This window comes from Barbus barbus (assembly GCF_936440315.1).
Source record: "Barbus barbus genome assembly, chromosome: 23".
NCBI lineage: Eukaryota > Metazoa > Chordata > Actinopteri > Cypriniformes > Cyprinidae > Barbus > Barbus barbus.
In genome coordinates, this window is record NC_136751.1 from 25,288,167 (window position 1) to 25,308,664 (window position 20,498).

The following is a 20,498-nucleotide window of genomic DNA, read 5'->3' on the forward strand; positions in this document are numbered from 1 at the left end:
TATCTCTTAATTTTGAGGTGAAATATGACTTACACATTTCTTCATGAGATTTCCCCTACTGCACATACTAGAGAAATCAAAGAACATAAAACAAGAAAAACAGCCCTTGATGGGCCTAAAGGGCTTGGGTGTGACATCACTGACCTACTACTGGTGCAAAGCTCACTTCCAGCAGAATTCATAATGAGCTCCAGAGCTGAACAGTCTTTCCTGTCCCATTAAACCCTGCTTCAGATCCAGGCTGGTGCTGTGAGCCGTCTCTGACCACATTGTTGACACATATTAGCCTGTTTGTGGCACTAAACATTTTGCATGAACCATTTCTGTGGCCATAACGTGGTTCTGTGTTCCAAAGTAAAAAAAGATAAGTGTATATAGGTCTCTCGTGTCTGACTGTGTTGCTCTTTCTGGTTGGTCTTAGAGGGCAGTATTTGGCAGTGAGTTGATGAGTCGTATGACTTTTACAGTAGAGTTTGAATCTGCATTAGTTGTTTGTTTTTGGCTGACTAACAATCAATCTAAGGTCATATAGTCAAAGTGTGGTTATGTTGTGGTCTGTATAATAAGAAGTTCAGTCAGTAGTTGTTGTTTCTAGTCTGTAGATGTGCTCTGGTCAGGACAAACAAGTTCTGGTTCCAGTAAGCAGCCAGAGTAGAAGGAGCTGAAGAGCCAACATCGGCCAGAGAGACGGACTCAAACTGCAGCCACCACCACAGTCAGATGCGTCCTCCTGCGGTCAATACAGAGACGTTAGTGATTTCAACCTCACATAAACACACCTACATAATACAGTCAGGTCATTTCAGTTCCGACAAAGCAGCTTAAAGAGTCTTGCACACTGAGTCCGAAATTTTCATGTGTTTTTTTGTTTTTTCGTATTCGTCATACGGATGCAAAAATACAGAAAATCAAACCTGATTAAATTTTTTTTATGATGGATGAAAGTTTCAGAGGCAGTGTGTAAACATGACTGACACAACATGAGGTTGTATTAATTTTTTAACGTGTGAAAATTTCAGACGAGAATTTCAGATTCGGTGTGCAAAGACCTTAAGGGTTTCCAACTGACTATTGAAACCACATCTGGTTTGTTTCTGGTTCAAGATGATCTATCTGCTAAAACTAAAACTGAATTAAGGCTGAAATAAAACTATATATATATATATATATATATATATATGCGCGGGGTTTGTGAAGGAGGGCAGTGTTCTGAAAGGAAGGGTCCAGGGTAAGGGGCAGAGTCTGGCTCCCCTCTTGGGTCTGGGGCACGAGGGGCGGTAGCTTCGTTTAGCGGCTTTGTCTTCCTTTGGCCCGCGGTGCTTCCAGGGGTTATACGGCCCGGCATGCTGGCCCGTCAGCCATCTCTCGAGTGTGGTACTTGTCCGGACCATGGGTCTGGCAGGTCATGTCTTCGGCGGGACTCGATCCCTCAACGCTCCCTTCCTGGACCTACGAGGACACCAACGTGCATGCACGGGGAAGAGACCGGTCTCTCGAGGAGAGGTGCGCTCAGCATTTAAACAGCGGTGGTGATGAGGCTCTATTCGGTTCACGTGCGCCTCATCACACGCCGCCAGCCCTGGCTGTTTCAGTGCCCCCCCCCCCTCCTCTCTCACACTCCCACTCCCGTCGGGAGCCTGGTGAAGGGTGGCGAATAAGGGACGGGTGGTGATGATAATAAGGGGGAGGCAGCCAACTAGTCACAGTATTTATATACATATATACATAATAAATATACACAGTACACACACATATATATTATGTACACAAAAACTTTTATTTTGGATGCGATTAATCGCGACTAATCGTTTGAATGTTCTAATATATATATATATATATATATATATATATATATCATATCTAACATATATATAACAACTATCAGAAGTTGTTTTTTCCAGCAGGAAGAAGATCCATAAAGAATGCAACTCAATGAAAAGACAGTCTGATATATGTGAAATGAAAAAAATATATTGTGAATATCAAAACATGTTTTGGCTGAACTGAAAAGGAATGAATCAAATCAATGACACACATGCAAAATCTCTTGCAGTAGAAATAATGCACGACTCTGACTACGTTCTGGTCTTCTGAAACTAGACTTGCGTGCTATAGTATGTGCGTGAAGGGCTTGTCAATGAAAGTCCTGGGATGCCCCAGGTTTGAGAAGCATAGGGGCGTATCATCAATGTTAGCATGAAAACACATCTGGAGTTTCCTATGTTTATTCCACAGAAAATCTCTCAGGGAACTAGCTGGAAATGCACTTCCTACTTTCACAGCAGGAGGAAAGCAGTGGCGTCCTGCCTCTAGATCCATACTGAGGCAATGAATAAACAATATTTGAACCTACATCTAGACCCTTATATGACAGGACAACCAGATAAAATCCAGCATGCTACAATTAATTCAATAAAGAATCAAAGAAGAACGAATCAAAGAAATAGTTCGCAATATAAATGGCAGCAACAGTAAGATGAAACTGACCATCAAACACAAAGCAGAAACAGCAGCAAAATGATGGATGGGTAATAGGTCAATGAAGAAGAGCCACTGATTGGACACAAAGGCTCATCCTAACAGTGACAGGCATGATGAGCAACCAATGAGCATTCAACGAGCAAACAGAAAGGAAATGAATGTTAGTTAAAAAAGAAGAAACGCAAGCAGTGAATGATGAAGATGCATTTGTTGAGAATTACCCATTTTGGTTTTAACTTACATCTGGATTGTTGTCAAAGCAGACGTCCGGTCCTTTCCTGTACCGAGGGTTCTGGGCCAGCACACATGGATCAGGACCAGTAGCTGAAAGAAATCGATAAGGACAATAGCCAAAACTTAAAAAAAAAAAAAAAAGAGTTGGACAGGCTTAGATACTTGAGGAATAATTCAATCAATTTTTTTTCCTCTGTTTGGGGGACCCATTTCTTGGGTACTTAGAGGTCTACTGAGTGGTTACTATGTCTAATGGCTCTTCTGCGGCCTAAAATATGAAGCACTTCTATGGACTGTAGTGGTCTGGGAGTTATTTATTGTTGTGATTTTTATTTATTTATTTATTGGTTGGTTGATTGTATGTGTTATGTGTTGTTTAAATCTGAAAACCTTAAAGTTTGAAAAAAAGTAATAATAATAAGAAGAAGAAGAAGCAAAAGTGTAATTCTTTGTGTTTGAAGCTTTGATCCAAAGTGACTTACACTACAGTTCAAAAGTTTGGATTAATTTATTCATTGATTTAAAATTAATACAGTAAAAATATAGTCATATTGTGAAAAATGTTTACAATGATTACAATTCCTTCATTTGTAAATTTGATCAATTTAATGCATCATATTTGAGCTAAATACAGAAATAAATAAATAAATACTTCATGTATTCCTTATTTTGCCAAAAATGAAAATGACCCAGTTCAAAAAAGTGCATCCAGGGGGTTAATAAAGGCTTTCTGAAGCAAAGCGATACGCTTGAAAAGAAAAATATCCACATTTAAAACTTTATAAACAATAATCTCTAGCTTCTGCTAACTGTAGTACGCACATTCACAAGAGAGTGGCATTCCAGAGGATGGCCTAGGATGGAGGTGTAGCGTAAGCCTTTATTAACACCCCAGAGCTGTGTGGAGTACTTCTATGATGGATCTCAACCCCCATTCACTGCTATTATAAAGCTTGTTATAAATTGAATGAATGAATGAATGAATGAATGATGCATTTATATTGCTGTACACCCAAAGCGCTTTACAATCATGAGGGGGGGTCTCTCCTCAACCACCACCAATGTGCAGCATCCACTTGGATGATGCGACGGCAGCCACAGTACAACGGCGCCAGTGCGCTCACCACACACCAGCTACAGGTGGAGAGGAGAGAGAGATAGAGCCAATCAAGTGGATGGGGATTATTAGGAGGCCATGATAGACAAGGGCCAGTAGAGGGAATTTATCCAGGACACCGGGGTTACACCCCTACTCTTTACAAGAAGTGCCATGGGATTTTTAATGACCACAGAGAGTCAGGACCTCGGTTTAACGTCTCATCTGAAAGACAGAATTACAACTCCGATTGGATTTTTCTGCAAGAAGAAAGTCATATAAAACTAGGATTGCTTGAGGGTGAGTAAATCATAGGGTAATTTTCATTTTTGGGTGAACTATCCCTTTAAGAATCAAACCCATGACTTGTTTCTAGCACCATGCTCTACTGTTTGAACACTGCAAGATAACACTGTAAGAAACAACAAGTGAATCACTTGAAGGATACAGGGCTGTTCGGCTTGTCTCAGCGGTTTGGGATCGCAGGAGAGGCAGGAACTCTTGGCATCAGAGATCAAAAAAACCAAATTTGTGTTTGGGAGCTTCTCGGCCCGATACATTCTTGGAAAAAAGGTAGGAAAACAGCAAAATCGTCAAAACAAACACAGTTCTCAACAGCTTATATCATAAGACAGGTATCATGGTTTATGCATCTCTAAACTAAGCAGATATAAGCCTCATCGAGACCACCCATTTTACGGAAGGAGCAGTAAACAAGCATAAACGGCTGCCGACTCACAACATTATGCGTAAGCTCTTTGTCAGGAATCAATTATACACATCTTACATATCCAAAACCGTCCCAACATGTGTGGAAGTCTTTAGTAAGTGTAACAGGAGATGAGTATATTATATTGGAAATCTGCGTCGGTTGGCAGCTTGTTACGTACTGTCATCGCTGAACGAGTTTCAGCCATGACTTTTCTTTATAGCGTTCTCTTGTTCTCTTTTATAGCTCTCCTCCCTCTCTTTAAACAGAGTGACACAGGTTTTTGCACCGGCCTGTGTGCATGTAAACGTATATATGGGGATGTGTGCGTAAAAGTTCTTTGTTACACATCACCTGCTCTCTTGGTAATCACAGGCTGTTTACCGCTACCCAGCATGCTCGCCGGTGCATAACGAGCCTCAGATCATAGCGACCATCGGGGTCACACTCACACAAACACATATGCGCACACACATGGAGGGCTTGATGATCACAGAGAAGCATGGAGTCCTAAAGTTCAGTGGCTCACATCTGTCTGCCCTCTGAGGAATGCTTTATTCATGAGAGCAGGAGAGGTTATAAGAGCACAGAAGAGTGCTTCAGGTGGGTTTATGTGGTCTCCATGAAAAACATCCTGTGAGAAACTATACTGATGTTCCAAAACCTAGTGAGTTACATACTCAGACATCATTTTAAAAGGTTAGTTCACAAAAAAATTAGCATTTTATAATCATTTACTCAAACTCATGTCACTCTAAATGGACACTCTAACACTGGACCTCACTCATTTTTATTATATGGACAAATAAAATGCCATGTTCAAAATCATGTTTCACAAAATAATTACAGCAGTGCTGACCTGGAAATAGTTGCAGCTTGAACTGAAACGTAAAAGTTGCAATGAGTTATTGCATGGACATATTAAATATGTTTGGGGTGAGAAAGTTATTTTTTTAAAGAAATTGATATTTTATTCAGCAAGGGTACACTAAATTGATCAAAGTAGACATTTATAATATTACAAAAGATTTCTGTTTTAAATATATGCTGTTCTCTTGAACTTTGTTCATCAAAAAATCATGAGAAAAAATCCTTAAAAAATGGTATCAGTTTCCACAGAAATATTTAACATAAAAAATATTAAACTATTTTCAACATTGACAATAGGAAATATTTGACATATAAGCTTATTAGAATGATTTCTATGACACTGAAGACTGGAGTAATGGCTGTTTAAAATTCAGCTACTCCATCACAGGAATAAACCATGTTTTAAAACATGAAAATATTTAGTTATTTTAAACTAAAAATATTTTTAGTAATTTTATGTTTTTGATCAAATACATGCAGCCTTAAGTATAATGTGAAAGAGGCTTGCAAAATATATATACTTTATTTAAAAAAAAAAAAAAATTACCATCCCCAAACCTTTGAACAGTAGGTATGTTTAACAAAAGTAACATATATTGAACTCTTTATATGGTGGAATTTAATGATCATTGAAGTGCAACAACATTAAATATTGCATGTATTAATACAACACTAAAAACATTATATTTGCAACTAGATATATCTGCATTTATTTCACAGTTTACATTTCTTTTTTGATTAAAAAACAGTATTCTGTAGGAAAAAATTTAATACACATATATTATTCTAATTGTCAACTTACCTATTTTCATTCTTTAAAAATAAATCATGAAAAATGTACATTGAATTATTGAATTTATTGGCAGTTCATCAGTCGGCTGAGACTGTTTGTTTGCTGCCCATGGTCTTAATTCAGTATAAATACCATGGGTCCAGAGGATGGTACTGTACTGAAGCCAAAATTTCAGTATCGATTCAACCCTAGTGTCTACGTAGGCAGTATAGACAGCAAGGCAGCTCACTAGGTTTCAAAACAGAGGCATTATATAACCTCTGAGGGGAGTGTGTTGTCCAAAAAGCTCTATATCTGTAGGGCTGAAAGAGGACAGGCAGACCTTAGATAACCAATGCAAAAGTCTAAAGAAATATGAAGTCTAATTTGCCGTAGTCTCCTTGATGTTCTGTTTAAGCCATACTTTCTCTGGTAATTCCTGCAGTCCTCTCATCTGTGTACATGCGTTCCTTTAGCCTGAGCTGGTGTTGATGTCTCTGTGAGCGAGATTGAATTACATACGCCGAAGCTCAGGTCTCGAGCTCCTGAGATCTCACAAATGGATTTCTCTTTATGGCTCTTGTTAAACTTTACATGTCTAAAGTAGTTAACATGGAAGAAAAACTATCGTACGCAGAGTTACACGTGGGGCTTGTAAAAAAGGCATAGAGTTTCTGTCAGGCCGAGTGCCCCCACCCACCCCAACACGTTTCGCTTTAGCGGTGTTACATTAAACAGCACGGCCGGCGGGATTTACGGCCGGCTGGATGTCAGACGGATCCGGGGAATGAGGGAGCAGGCAGAGGGGACGGAAAGAAAAAGAGAAGGAAAGCTGAGCTGCTCGATCCTTGGAGAGATGACTTACCGGGATGAGCAATTATCCAGGAAGAAATAGAAAGACAGCGCTGACATCATCTGCACATGCTCACACGCACTCCCACACACGCGGACGGAGAGAATGCGGATGGATTTATGCTCACACAAACAGAAAAATTCCTCACCTGGAGCAGTTTCCACAGTCCATAGCTCCAGAGAAAGATTTGTTCTCGTTCTCAAAGAAATACTGAGTCTGTTCGGTGATACAACTCTCTTTGGAGAACGCATCCGACAAGTCATCCTCCGAGTATGCTGCAAACACACAAACACACCAGCAACATGCTGTGTATATCAAAACACATGCAGATCAACAGCCTACATACCAAGCACACTCACAAAATGCATTTTTGCTGCTTCTTCAATTGACGCAAATTACTACAGCATTTCTTGAACATTTTGACAACAGCATTGCATTAAATCAATTAAAATTTTACTTTATTTAAAATGTAAAGTTCACTTACTCAATGTTTAAACTAATACTCAATGTTCTGTCCATGTAATATATATATAGTGCCCTCCAAAAGTATTGGAACAGTAAAGACAAAATTGCTCTGTTGGCTGTGGAGACAAGACATTTACAAATATGATTAAAAGATGAATATGAGACAAAACTACAGAATGTCACATTTTATTATTGGGTGATTCAACACATAGATGTTTTACCAGCTAAGAAGTTCAGCACTTTTAGAGTTTCATCCCTCTATCTGATGTGAGCATAAGTATTGGAACAGTTGCCTCACAGGTCTTTGTAAGTGATCAGCTGTGTCCTGCTGCATTAATTCTTCAGATATTAAAAGCAGGGAATGTGTCGTATCAGTTATATCCATTACTTCTGTATTCTGAATCCTGCAATCGATGATGAGAAAAGACTTTGACTTTGAGAGAAAAGTAAGCAATTTGGATGCTAAAAGAAAAGAGGAAGTCAATTAGAGCTATAGCAAAAACAAAGGGCATGGAGAAATCAAGAGTTTGGAAACCACCAGCAACATCAGCAACCAACAACGACCTGATCGGCTGAGAAAACAACAGTAGTTGATGACAGACAAATCAGAAAAGCTGTGAAAATGAATCCTAAAAGACGAGTCTGTAAAATCACCAACAACTTCCAGAAAGCTGGGGTGATGCTCTGACAATCTGCTGTCCTCAGGAGACTTTGACACAGAATTACAGATGCTACACAGCAAGATGCAAACCTCTGACCAGCACCACAAATAGAAAGGCAAGATTAGAGTTTGCGAAAAAGCACAAAGGTGAGCCAGAAGAGTTTTGGAACTGTGTTTATGGACCGATGAGACAAAGATGAACCTTTATCTAAGTGATGGGAAATCAAAAATGTGGAGAAAAAAGGGAACTGCAAATGATCCCAAGCATACAGCCTCATCTGTAAAGCATGGTGGAGGTGGTGTCATGGCATGGGCATGCATGGCTGTCTCTGGAACAGGCCCTCTCAACTTTACTGATGACTTAATGTATGATGACAGTAGCAGAATGAATTTGGAAGGGTACAAAACCATCTTGCCTACAATATTCAAGAAAATGCCACCAGATTCATTGGGAAGTGCTTCATATTGCATCAGGACAATGACCCAAAACACCCTGCCAGTTCAGTCAAGGAATTTATAAGGGCAAAGAAATGGAAAGTCTTAGATTGCCCAAGTCAATCTCCAGATTTAAATCCGATTGAACATGAATTTCACCAGCTGGAGAGGAGAGGAAAGGCAGAAACTCCCCAAAACAAGCAACAATTGGGATTGGCTGCATTAAAGGCTGGGAAAAGCATTTCAAAGAATGATTCCAAGAGTCTGGTGATGTCTATGGGTCACAGACTCAGTGCTGTGATTGTGCGCAAGGGATCTGCAACTAAATAATAGCTTTTAATCTTTTATATCTGCCTTATGTTCAACTGTCCCAATACTTATGTTCACATCAATGAGTGGGATGAACTCTAAAAGTGTTAAATGTGACAATAATAAAATGTGACATTCTGTAGTCTTGACTCCACAGCCAACAGAGCAATTTTGTATTTACTGCTCCATTCGGATTCATTTGAGTAATACTAATCTTATACAGGCTACAGGCACTGGACTAAAAATACATTCAATCAGTCATCGCTCCCAAAATGAATTGTTACATTCATTTATTTGACTAGTGCTATACGCTGTATTAACAAAAACATTAATGGCATTAATAAAAATACTTACACTGTAAAGCTATGCAATATTGCATTAATAATCGAAGGCGATTCATCTGCGATTATGAACGTGATATTGCATAGCTTGTCAGTAATCTACGGCTCTGTGTATTAAATGCCACTCCATCTGAAAGCATGTGATGGAGATTTACTACTAATCACAGAACCGGCTTTACTGACGAGACGCGCATGACAATCACATGTGATTTATCGTGCAGCCCTAATTTTGTTTGTTGATCAAAAAGTACAAAGTAGATGAGGTAAACCAGGATGCCGGGTGTATTCAAAGTGCCGCCATAACTGTTTACAATGCGTGGAATGGTGTGTTGTGATTGGTTGAGCGCATGTATCGCATTCTGAAACTATTGTCCTGAAACTAAAAATGGACTTTTCAATACCGACCAGATACAATACTGATTTTGGCAGAAACTCAATTTTTATAAAAATTTAATTTATCACATTTTGGAACCAAACTCTTCATATATATATATACATATATATATATATATATATATACATAATACATATACACAGTACACACTCATATATTATGTGAACAAAAACTTTTATTTTGGATGCGATTAATTGCTATATATATATATATATATATATATATATATATATATATATATATATATATATATAATTATACATAATTACATATACTTCTGTTAAATTATACAAACAATTGTAAACAGTACATTTTAAAAGGAAATAAATCACTACACATACAAATATAATAAATTAAAACACTAGAATAAAATTGTTCAAATTACCTTTAATTGTGTAGAATTAAAAAGTTAAAAGTTTCTTGATTTAATTGAAAAATTAAAAAGTTTCTTGATTTAAAAAAAAAAATCCAAAGTTCATTGAATGCAAATAGAAGAGAATAATGTTTCTTGAGCAGTGTTTTGTTTATGAAACATACCTGTTCCCACTATATTTGGGAGAGTCAGACTGAGAAGTAGCTGCTGCAAAACTGACCTAAAAAGAAAAACAAATGAAAAATCCACCTCACACTGCAAACCTTCATCTGCCTATTTCTCAGTGAGTGGCATCTATTTGTTCTTACCAGACAGCAGTGGAGGCCCACCAGCCTACAGTCAGCATATCTGCTATTGTTGGCTGTCAAAAGCAAACACACAAACATGGAAGCCACAATCTAGACACACAATCAAAAATTTGGACTTTGTTTCCACATTACAAAAGTCCTCCAGAAACCCCTAGTACATTAATGTAACTTTACCACATATACAGAGCGGGGTCCGGCAGCAGCTTTAGTTTCTCTCTCCGGGTCGCAGACGGATTGGTAGTCGTAGGTTTTATTGAAAGAGAACAGCGAGGTATTGACCAAAGAGATCATCAAAACAGGGTCCACTTCACCAAAGAACTGACCTATCTGAAACCGAGTAAACATACGAAAAAGACTAAATACGAAGCACACAATATTGCTGAACCTGGCATTGTAAATATATTCTACCTGTGTGATATAGTCATCCTGATTGGACATGAGCAGAAATCCGCCATCATCCAGAATCACGCAGTCCACTTGCTGAGGAGCAAAACCAGCCATTCATCAGAAACCGAGAGTGAAAGCAGCTTTAGATAAGTGGCTACAGAGGTCAGAGCAGCATGAAGCAGTCAGGACCCTACCTTATCATTTCTGAGGCACCCGCAGATCTCATCCTTGCACTGCGGAGAGGAAATTATGTGAGGAGAGAGCTGAGAATTCATGAAACAGGCCTTTTACAACATTTATTAGAGCGAGTCAATTCATCTCCGCTCTCAGACGGCAATCTCGGCCCATCTAGAGAGGCTGCGTTTGTGAATAAACAGCTTCCACATGTGCCGATAAGGAAACAGGGGTCATTTCTACTTACATTTTTCTTGGTGGTAGCGTTTATGAAGCTGTTCATCCAGGCCGACGCGTTGAGTTTGACTCCCACCACTGTATGATAACATAAAACACACACTGTCATCGGTGTTGAAATCTTACTCACGCGAGGTCAACAGATATAATGCTAAAAGATTCAGATGATGAGATGACGCAATGTCAGGGTCAGACAAAGCTCTGAAATTAACAATTAGTCATCAGTGATGAATCATTAAGACACAAACTAAATTATTTACGCAAGAACTGACCAATTTCGTTAAAGCCAAATACCAGTGACATTACTGGCTTGTTTTCTTTTTAAAAAAGATTAAAAAGATTAACCTTAAATTCAGTTATGACATTTATTATATCAACTAAATATTTAATAGAAAGCATTTTCACTACCAAGTTCAGTGGTCTGTGATTTTTTTTAAATGTGTTCACCAAGGGTGCATTTATTTGGTCAAAATCACAGTAAAAACACTAATATTATGAATTCTATTACGATTGTAAATGCGTATTTTATATCTGAATATATTATTATTATTGTTTTTCCTGTGAATTTTCAGCAACCATTACTCCAGTCTTCAGTGTCACATGATCTTTCAGAAATCATCATTATCAATGTTGAAAACTGTCATTTGTGGAAACCAATTTTTTTTTTTGTGGATTATTTGATGAATAGAAGACTCACAAGCACAACATTTATTTGAAATACAAATATTTTGTAACATTATAAAATTATAAAATCTTTACTGTCATGTTTGAGTTAAGTATTAATACAGCTGATTAAGGAATTCATTTTACTGGAAAGAAATATTGAAAATAATATAAAATAAAATGAATACATAAATAAATAAATAAATAAATAAAACAAAGTAAATCACCCTATACAGTCAATTAGACTGCATTTAAATATTTAAGGTTCAAGATGTCACAGGTTATTTCATTTTATTAATTAATGAAAAGAAATGGCTGAATCATAAACAGTTTTTTTGTGCTATCTACTGAATAGAAGAGTCAAAAAAGTACAACATTTATTTGAAATATAAATATTTTGTAACATTATAAAATGTCTTTACTGTCACTTTTGACCTATTTAGTTCATCCTTGGTGAAGAAAAGTATTATTAATAAAAAAAAAAAGAATTATACTGGCCCCAAACTTTTGAACAGTAATGTAGCTGAACTTTTTAAGAGCTCACCAGCAGGTTTGAGTTTTGCTCCATTAATGTCCAAGTCCACTGCTTTGCTGACAAGGATACCGGACTCATAACCAGACTCTCTGCTCTCTGTTTCAAGGGAAAAGACAGCACAAATTCAGAACAATAAAATGCATTAAAGGTTAGACTGGCCCTCTTTGCTCTATTTCATTTAACTAATCCAAACAGGCATGGTTTTAGTATCCTAATGCTGTTAATGCAATTCTTCTGGTAACACCTGCCAAGGTAGACATGTTACATCTGATATCGAAATGTTTGAGAGATCTATAAGGGTTTCAGTCTGCTTTCACCATTAACTTAAATGGTAAAACCTCTCATAAACACAAGGACCAGGCGTTCCCCTGGGGTTGAGTTTTTGGCACATGGGTGCTTCTCGACCGTGTGTGCATTAGTCCTGCAGACCACACGTGCGTGAATGTGAGGTAGTCTCATTGAATGGTAATCCCCCAGTAATATAAGCTTACTCGACCTTGGCAGGAGATCTGTAGGTGCGCATTTCAAGTAGATCAACAGCTGTCTTAGTAAAGCAGTGTGCCAAAGAGAGCACACGTCGATCCAAATGTTAGAGAAGGGATGTGTACTGAAAGAATAAGAGTGGGCTTCTTACTGTTGACGTATGGGGCAGTGAAGATGTATATGTCATTGTCCAGACTCCTTTTGTAAAAACTTGAGTCATAGGTCTCAGAGTTTTCACCCCATTCTTCCCCGGCACTGAGAAAGAGAGAGAAAAACGAGAGAAATAAATAAATTAATAGGCATTTTAAACAAAATGATGAACAATAGCAATGTAAATAATGTAACGACTGAACTCAAGATTGCATAACCCAAAAATCCTACATAAATGCATACAGAGAATCAAATGCCTTGTACTGGATTGAGAGGTTTTCATTAAGAAAAGGCATCCTGCTTTTATCTTGGCAGTGTAATGAAATCATTTAAGAATGAAAACACAAATGTTTAAATATTAAACATATTTACTTGAATATTTCTTCACTTTCCTACATACAGGTCCTTCTCAAAAAATTAGCATATTGTGATAAAGTTCATTATTTTCTGTAATGTACTGATAAACATTAGACTTTCATATATTTTAGATTCATTACAACACAACTGAAGTAGTTCAAGCCTTTTATTGTTTTAATATTGATGATTTTGGCATACAGCTCATGAAAACCCAAAATTCCTATCTCAAAAAATTTGCATATTTCATCCGACCAATAAAAGAAAAGTGTTTTTAATACAAAAAAAAAGTCAACCTTCAAATAATTATGTTCAGTTATGCACTCAATACTTGGTCGGGAATCCTTTTGCAGAAATGACTGCTTCAATGCGGCGTGGCATGGAGGCAATCAGCCTGTGGCACTGCTGAGGTGTTATGGAGGCCCAGGATGCTTCGATAGCGGCCTTAATCTCATCCAGAGTGTTGGGTCTTGCGTCTCTCAACTTTCTCTTCACAATATCCCACAGATTCTCTATGGGGTTCAGGTCAGGAGAGTTGGCAGGCCAATTGAGCACAGTAATACCATGGTCAGTAAACCATTTACCAGTGGTTTTGGCACTGTGAGCAGGTGCCAGGTCGTGCTGAAAAATGAAATCTTCATCTCCATAAAGCTTTTCAGCAGATGGAAGCATGAAGTGCTCCAAAATCTCCTGATAGCTAGCTGCATTGACCCTGCCCTTGATAAAACACAGTGGACCAACACCAGCATCACTGACTGTGGGTACTTGACACTGGACTTCAGGCATTTTGGCATTTCCCTCTCCCCAGTCTTCCTCTAGACTCTGGCACCTTGATTTCCGAATGACATGCAAAATTTGCTTTCATCCGAAAAAAGTACTTTGGACCACTGAGCAACAGTCCAGTGCTGCTTCTCTGTAGCCCAGGTCAGGCGCTTCTGCCGCTGTTTCTGGTTCAAAAGTGGCTTGACCTGGGGAATGCGGCACCTGTAGCCCATTTCCTGCACACGCCTGGACACGGTGGCTCTGGATGTTTCTACTCCAGACTCAGTCCACTGCTTCCGCAGGTCCCCCAAGGTCTGGAATCGGTCCTTCTCCACAATCTTCCTCAGGGTCCGGTCACCTCTTCTCGTTGTGCTGCGTTTTCTGCCACACTTTTTCCTTCCCACAGACTTCCCACTGAGGTGCCTTGATACAGCACTCTGGGAACAGCCTATTCGTTCAGAAATGTCTTTCTGTGTCTTACCCTCTTGCTTGAGGGTGTCAATGATGGCCTTCTGGACAGCAGTCAGGTCGGCAGTCTTACCCATGATTGCGGTTTTGAGTAATGAACCAGGCTGGGAGTTTTTAAAAGCCTCAGGAATCTTTTGCAGGTGTTTAGAGTTAATTAGTTGATTCAGATGATTAGGTTAATAGCTCGTTTAGAGAACCTTTTCATGATATGCAAATTTTTTGAGATAGGAATTTTGGGTTTTCATGAGCTGTATGCCAAAATCATCAATATTAAAACAATAAAAGGCTTGAACTACTTCAGTTGTGTTGTAATGAATCTAAAATATATGAAAGTCTAATGTTTATCAGTACATTACAGAAAATAATGAACTTTATCACAATATGCTAATTTTTTGAGAAGGACCTGTATATAATAATAAAGAAGGAAATTCACGTTAATTATAGCTGCGTAAATTAAATAGCTGAGGCTCACATCTATGAATCAAATAAAAATAAATATCAAGCAATTAATAAATTAATTTAAAGTGCAGACATAAATCTCAGCGTGGGGACATAAATCTCCAAGATAAGTATTAATAATACAGAATATCAAGAAATTATTTTATTGGAAAGAAATAAAATAAAATAAAATACACCCTATAAAGTCAGTTAGACTGCATTTATGGATCTAAGGTTCAAGCAGCTATATGTTACTGGTTATTTCTTTCCATTAATTAATGAAAATAAACAGTTGAATGATAAAAGGTTTTGTGACACCAACGAAAACGCAAAATATATGATTGTGGGGGAAAAATATTACTTCTAAAGTTAGTTGGCAATGGGACACAAATTTCTATAAGTAATAATAATACAACATGTTAAACATTTGAGGAAGAGGAGAATCTTTAAGTGAGAAGTGGAAAATCTCAGCCATGTCAATCAAACCTTATATTTCCCCCAGTGAAACAAAAAAGACGATTAGCAGTATGTACATGCTGCTCAATGCCAGAAAATACAAATGGATTGTGGTTGGTGCTGTGAAGACCAGGACAAAGAAAAGACAAAGAAACATGTATTTTGTTTTTGGAACTGAGGTGAGTAAATATGAACTGCGAATAAGTGCACCACTGTAGCTTCTTAAACACCATCCTGCTGGTTTATACCACCAGAGAAAATTTATGAACTCAACCAGTCGCTGTTATAGATTTAAGCTAATAAAGACAGGCGAAAGAAAGCGAGAGCTGCACATGGCTCCCATAAGAAATCTCAAAAGAGAGTTACTCTGTACCAGAAACATCCTCTCTCGCTCTTTCTTTCAGTCTCAACCGCAGACCCCTGCGGGGCTTGCCGACAGAGGAAAGATCGTAAAGAATTTAGCATCTCTCACACACACATGCACACATGGGGATGGAGAAGTGCACATATTTCACACAACTGTGAATGGAACTTACCTTTTAGGATACACACGTGTAATGCCTCCATCTGTAGCCACAAACCGGGCCAAAACTCCATCTCTAATGAAATAAAAAAAAAAAAAGACGTCAGTATGTTTAGCATGCAGTTTAGAATTTTCCCAAAGACCGCAAACAGAAACCAAGCAACTCTGACGAGCTTTACACCTGTGAGTGTTTTGTTTAGGTATTCTAGCCTTGCACTTTAAATTCAATTTCTTCAAAAACGTTTCGAGTAACTAATAACACATTCAGCCTCCAAATTAAAAAAATAAAACATAATGGAATATTTGGGTCATTCCTCAATGTACAAATTTAATTGAAACACCATTTGTTTAATTGAAAACACAATTTTGAATTGTGTCACATGCATTAAGTACTGTGTTTTTGGACTCCCACATGGTCGGGTTCTTTAATCCTGGTTATAATTGCTATAGACTCTCGAGTTTGCTTTTGACAATAAGACAGCAGTCTTATTCATGTCAGGACTCTAAATAGAGCTTTGTCTTCAGCAGTCATACGAAGGCGTCTCTCTGGTCTGCAGAGATCTTTGTACTTGAAAACCCGAGACATTTCACACAGACGTAGATGAGTGTTTTATGTTGTTCCATGTTTGTGTTTTGCTCTAAACTTACACATTCTGATCCTTCCAGACATTGACAAGGTCTGACGTGAGACCGGCGTCCAGCAGCAACCGGTTTACAAGCGTGAGATTACCTGAACAATAAAGACAAAGAGAAAGGAAAGTCTTTATAGTTGATAGCTTTGGATTATGTCATGGAAAACAGGATTTTCCCATGTTCAAACTCCACTCCCTGTCAACCCAGAATGTGGAAACTAACTGCAAAACTGAAGAAATATTCATGGTTGTGGCAATCACACAAAATTGTTGAAATGAATAAAATTAACTAGAAAATTCAAAACAGAGATTGTTTGTCAGTCTGGTGTATATATATTGGTTTGTTGCTAATCATAATTCTACATAAACATACATACATACACATATACAGTGCCCTCCATAAGTATTGGAACAGTAAAGTAAGTAAGTCGCTTTGGATAAAAGCGTCTGCCAAATGACTAAATGTAAATGTAAAGACAAAATTGCTCTGTTGGCTGTGGAGTCAAGACATTTGCACATATGATTAGAAGATGAATATGAGACAAAACTACAGAATGTCACATTTTATTATTAGCCATTTCAACACATACGTTTTACCAAAAAGAAAAAAAAACTTTTAGAGTTCATTCCACTCATTGATGTGAGCATAAGTATTGGGACAGTTGAACATAAAGCAGATATAAAAGATTAAAAGCTATTATTTAGTTGCAGATCCCTTGCGCACAATCACAGCAGTGAGTCTGTGACCCATAGACATCACCAGACTCTTGGTCTCATCCTTTGAAATACTTTTCCCAGCCTTTAATGCAGCCAATTCCAAATGTTGCTTGTTTTGGGGAGTTTCTGCCTTTACTCTCCTCTTCAGCTGGTGAAATTCATGTTCAGTCGGATTTAAATCTGGAGATTGACTCGGGCAAACTAAGACTTTCCATTTCTTTGCCCTTATAAATTCCTTGACTGAACTGCAGGGTGTTTTGGGTCATTGTCCTGATGCAATATGAAGCACTTCCCAATGAATCTGGTGGCGTTTTCTTGAATATTGGTAGGCAAGATGGTTTTGTACCCTTCCAAATTAATTCTGCTACTGTCATCATACATTAAGTCATCCGTAAATTAGAGAGTGCCTGTTCCAGAGGCAGCCATACATGCCCATGCCATGACACCACCTTCACCATGCTTTACAGATGAGGCTGTATGCTTGGGATCATTTGCAATTCCCTTTTTTCTCCAGATTTTTGCTTTCCCATCACTTAGATAAAGGTTCATCTTTGTCTCATCGGTCCATAAACACAGTTCCAAACTCTTCTGGCTCACCTTTGTGCTTTTTTGCAAACTCTAATCTTGCCTTTCTATTTTTGGGGCTGGTCAGAGGTTTGCATCTCGCTGTGTAGCATCTGTAATTCTGTGTCAAAGTCTCCTGAGGACAGTAGATTGTCAGAGCATCACCCCAGCTTTCTGGAAGTTGTTGGTGATTTTACAGACACGTCTTTTAGGGTTCATTTTCAAAGCTTTTAAGATTTGTCTGTCATCAACTACTGTTGTTTTCTCAGCCGATCAGGTAGTTGTTGGTTGCTGGTGGTTTCCAAACTCTTGATTTCTCCATGCCCTTTGTTTTTGCTATAGCTCTAATTGACTTCCTCTTTTCTTTTAGCATCCAAATCACTTGCTTTTCTCTCAAAGAAGAATTAAAGCAACAGGACACAGCTGATCACTTAGAAAGACCTGTGAGGCAACTGTTCCAATACTTATGCTCACATCAGATAGGGGGGATGAAACTCTAAAAGTGCTGATCTTCTTAGCTGGTAAGACATCTATGTGTTGAATCACCCAACAATAAAATGTGAAAATCTGTAGTTTTGTCTCATATACATCTTTTAATCATATTTGTAAATGTATTGACTCCACAGCCAACAGAGTAATTTTGTCTTTACTGTTCCAATACTTTTGGAGGGCACTTTATACACACAAACCTTCCTTCTCAGGAGAAAAATAATGGCTATTAAGCAAAGATCTTTGGGTGTGTTCGTGCATGAGCTCTGTAGCGATAGCATCTCTTTACTGAAAAGAGTGAGTCATGATAGCTAAGAACATTAGGATGACAGCATGGAGTCATTACAGAGCAGACTAATCAATTACAGTGTGATTAAACAGAGCGCTGGCAGGGGTCACCTTCACAGACGGCAGGACGGCCACACACGCTGACATCATTTGAGCGGGAATCAACCTGACTCAGCCACTAAAAGAGAGTAATCGGAGCCCTCTCACCTCTGATATCGCTACATCACGTTTTCAAAAATAACCGCAGTGGTTTGTGTTTGCAAAAGGTGGTGTTATACAAGGGGCTGAAAAAGTATTTGAAACTTTGATGTCCAGTTGGTTTGATTACAGCAGGTTTAATATCACTGCAAAAATGACTCACATAAAACACTTGAACATTTAACTATAAACAAAAGAGAGTTCACTGAGGGTGCTTCTATGTTCATTTGAATTTATCCTTCATTTTGAATACTGTCTTACTGCATTCTGTGCAACACACTTTGTTTATACATAGTACATAGTAGTATGTACACTTACACGGCAGTAAAACTGCAGTTGTAATCCAATATTTAAAAAATAAAAATGTATTTTTGCTACTGGCAGCCTGATCAAATTAAAATCAAGAAGGGAATTCTAAATAAATAAATAAATACCCAGGGCATAAATAACACAGAGATTAATTTTGTCAGTTTAACAGCATTAATAATATTTAATGCAGTTAACGCAGGGGCGGAGTTGGCCACCCCACTGCTGCTTCTGTCTCTTTTTTCTTGACAAGAATTGTGTTTATTTAAACGCAGAACGTCTTTACAGATGTGTACTAAAACTTCGTCTCAGCGTCAAGCGCTAGTCAAACGAGCGCGCAAAAAGGTACAAGTGAAGAGGGAGCTTCAGTAGAACAAGAGTGAACTGTGGTCAGATGAGTTGTTGTCAGGCCATATGTCAGTAAATGTATTTTTCCTGTCCTGTCAGCCGTTATATACTGTGCTCATAGCGTGTTCTCTTCAAGTGCATGCACAAATATGGTGGCGCACGCTGTAGCCTGTTTCATTTCATATTAAAGTGCGAATGAAACTACAGGCAAGAGTGTCAGATTCGCGTCACGTTCAGCAGCAGCAGCTCTTAAAGTAAAAGCAGCCAAATAACCTAATAACCCAGCTGCTGTGATATCTGTTAATCAAGGAACAAAAGAAAATAGAGGAAATCAAGAACTTTTTTAGCTTCAAGGATTCATCCATTTTTAATTTTAGAATTTAGTGTTTGATAACTTTATTCAATTTCTGTATATTTCCTACTTGCTGAAGGGCACAGGAAAATATGACATTTATTATAATTGGTTTATGAGAAGACTGTTTTAAATTCACTTAAATTAGAAGTTGTAATTTTTTAAAGTCTAATAAATTTTCAAATTGAGTTCTCTCAATTATACTGTAATGTTGAATGGCTATAGTCAATGGTTAAATATTAGGCGGAAAAACAATTTCCTAGAGCCATCAATAGTATTGGTATCAGTGATACTCACCTTCAGGCAAATAAAGTGAAATTCACGAGTTCAAACTTACATATATTTAGCATAAGTAAGATAATGCGTATTTGGCGAGTATAGTAATGCGTAGTTGGCGTGCTGTCCTGGGGAATGGCCCGGACCCAGAGTACCCCCCCCCCCCCCCATAGTGTGGTGAGAACTCTAGTGATACCTTCTTGAGTGGAGAAGGGGTGGTGGAGGGATGCTGATTATCCGTCAAATGAACAGAGGTATGTCAGCTGTACATTGATTAACTTGAGTGCGAACCTCCTGTGTTAATTAGGCTAAGTATCTGAAGCGCTCCTCCCGAACCTTGTTAATAAAACATCATGTGACGTGACATACGGCCAAGTATGGTGACCCATACTCGGAA

General features: G+C 38.2%; 1 protein-coding gene across 1 annotated transcript in view; it reads right to left on the reverse strand.

The window, feature by feature from the left end:
* Nucleotides 1–613: 613 nt before the first annotated feature.
* LOC306842597 (voltage-dependent calcium channel subunit alpha-2/delta-1-like) overlaps nt 614–20,498 on the reverse strand; it is a gene marked incomplete at its 3' end in the record, with an annotated part of 99,302 nt that continues 79,417 nt past the window's right edge. Inside the window, exons 25-38 of the mRNA XM_079373552.1 lie at nt 16,580–16,661; nt 15,945–16,007; nt 12,932–13,035; nt 12,307–12,393; nt 11,110–11,177; nt 10,883–10,921; nt 10,710–10,781; nt 10,476–10,628; nt 10,302–10,354; nt 10,158–10,213; nt 7,164–7,290; nt 4,260–4,372; nt 2,723–2,805; nt 614–730 (exon numbers count right to left, since the gene is read on the reverse strand). Of these exons, the coding sequence (XP_079229678.1) occupies nt 614–730; nt 2,723–2,805; nt 4,260–4,372; nt 7,164–7,290; nt 10,158–10,213; nt 10,302–10,354; nt 10,476–10,628; nt 10,710–10,781; nt 10,883–10,921; nt 11,110–11,177; nt 12,307–12,393; nt 12,932–13,035; nt 15,945–16,007; nt 16,580–16,661 (1,217 nt within the window). The remainder of the gene's footprint in view (nt 731–2,722; nt 2,806–4,259; nt 4,373–7,163; nt 7,291–10,157; nt 10,214–10,301; nt 10,355–10,475; nt 10,629–10,709; nt 10,782–10,882; nt 10,922–11,109; nt 11,178–12,306; nt 12,394–12,931; nt 13,036–15,944; nt 16,008–16,579; nt 16,662–20,498) is intronic.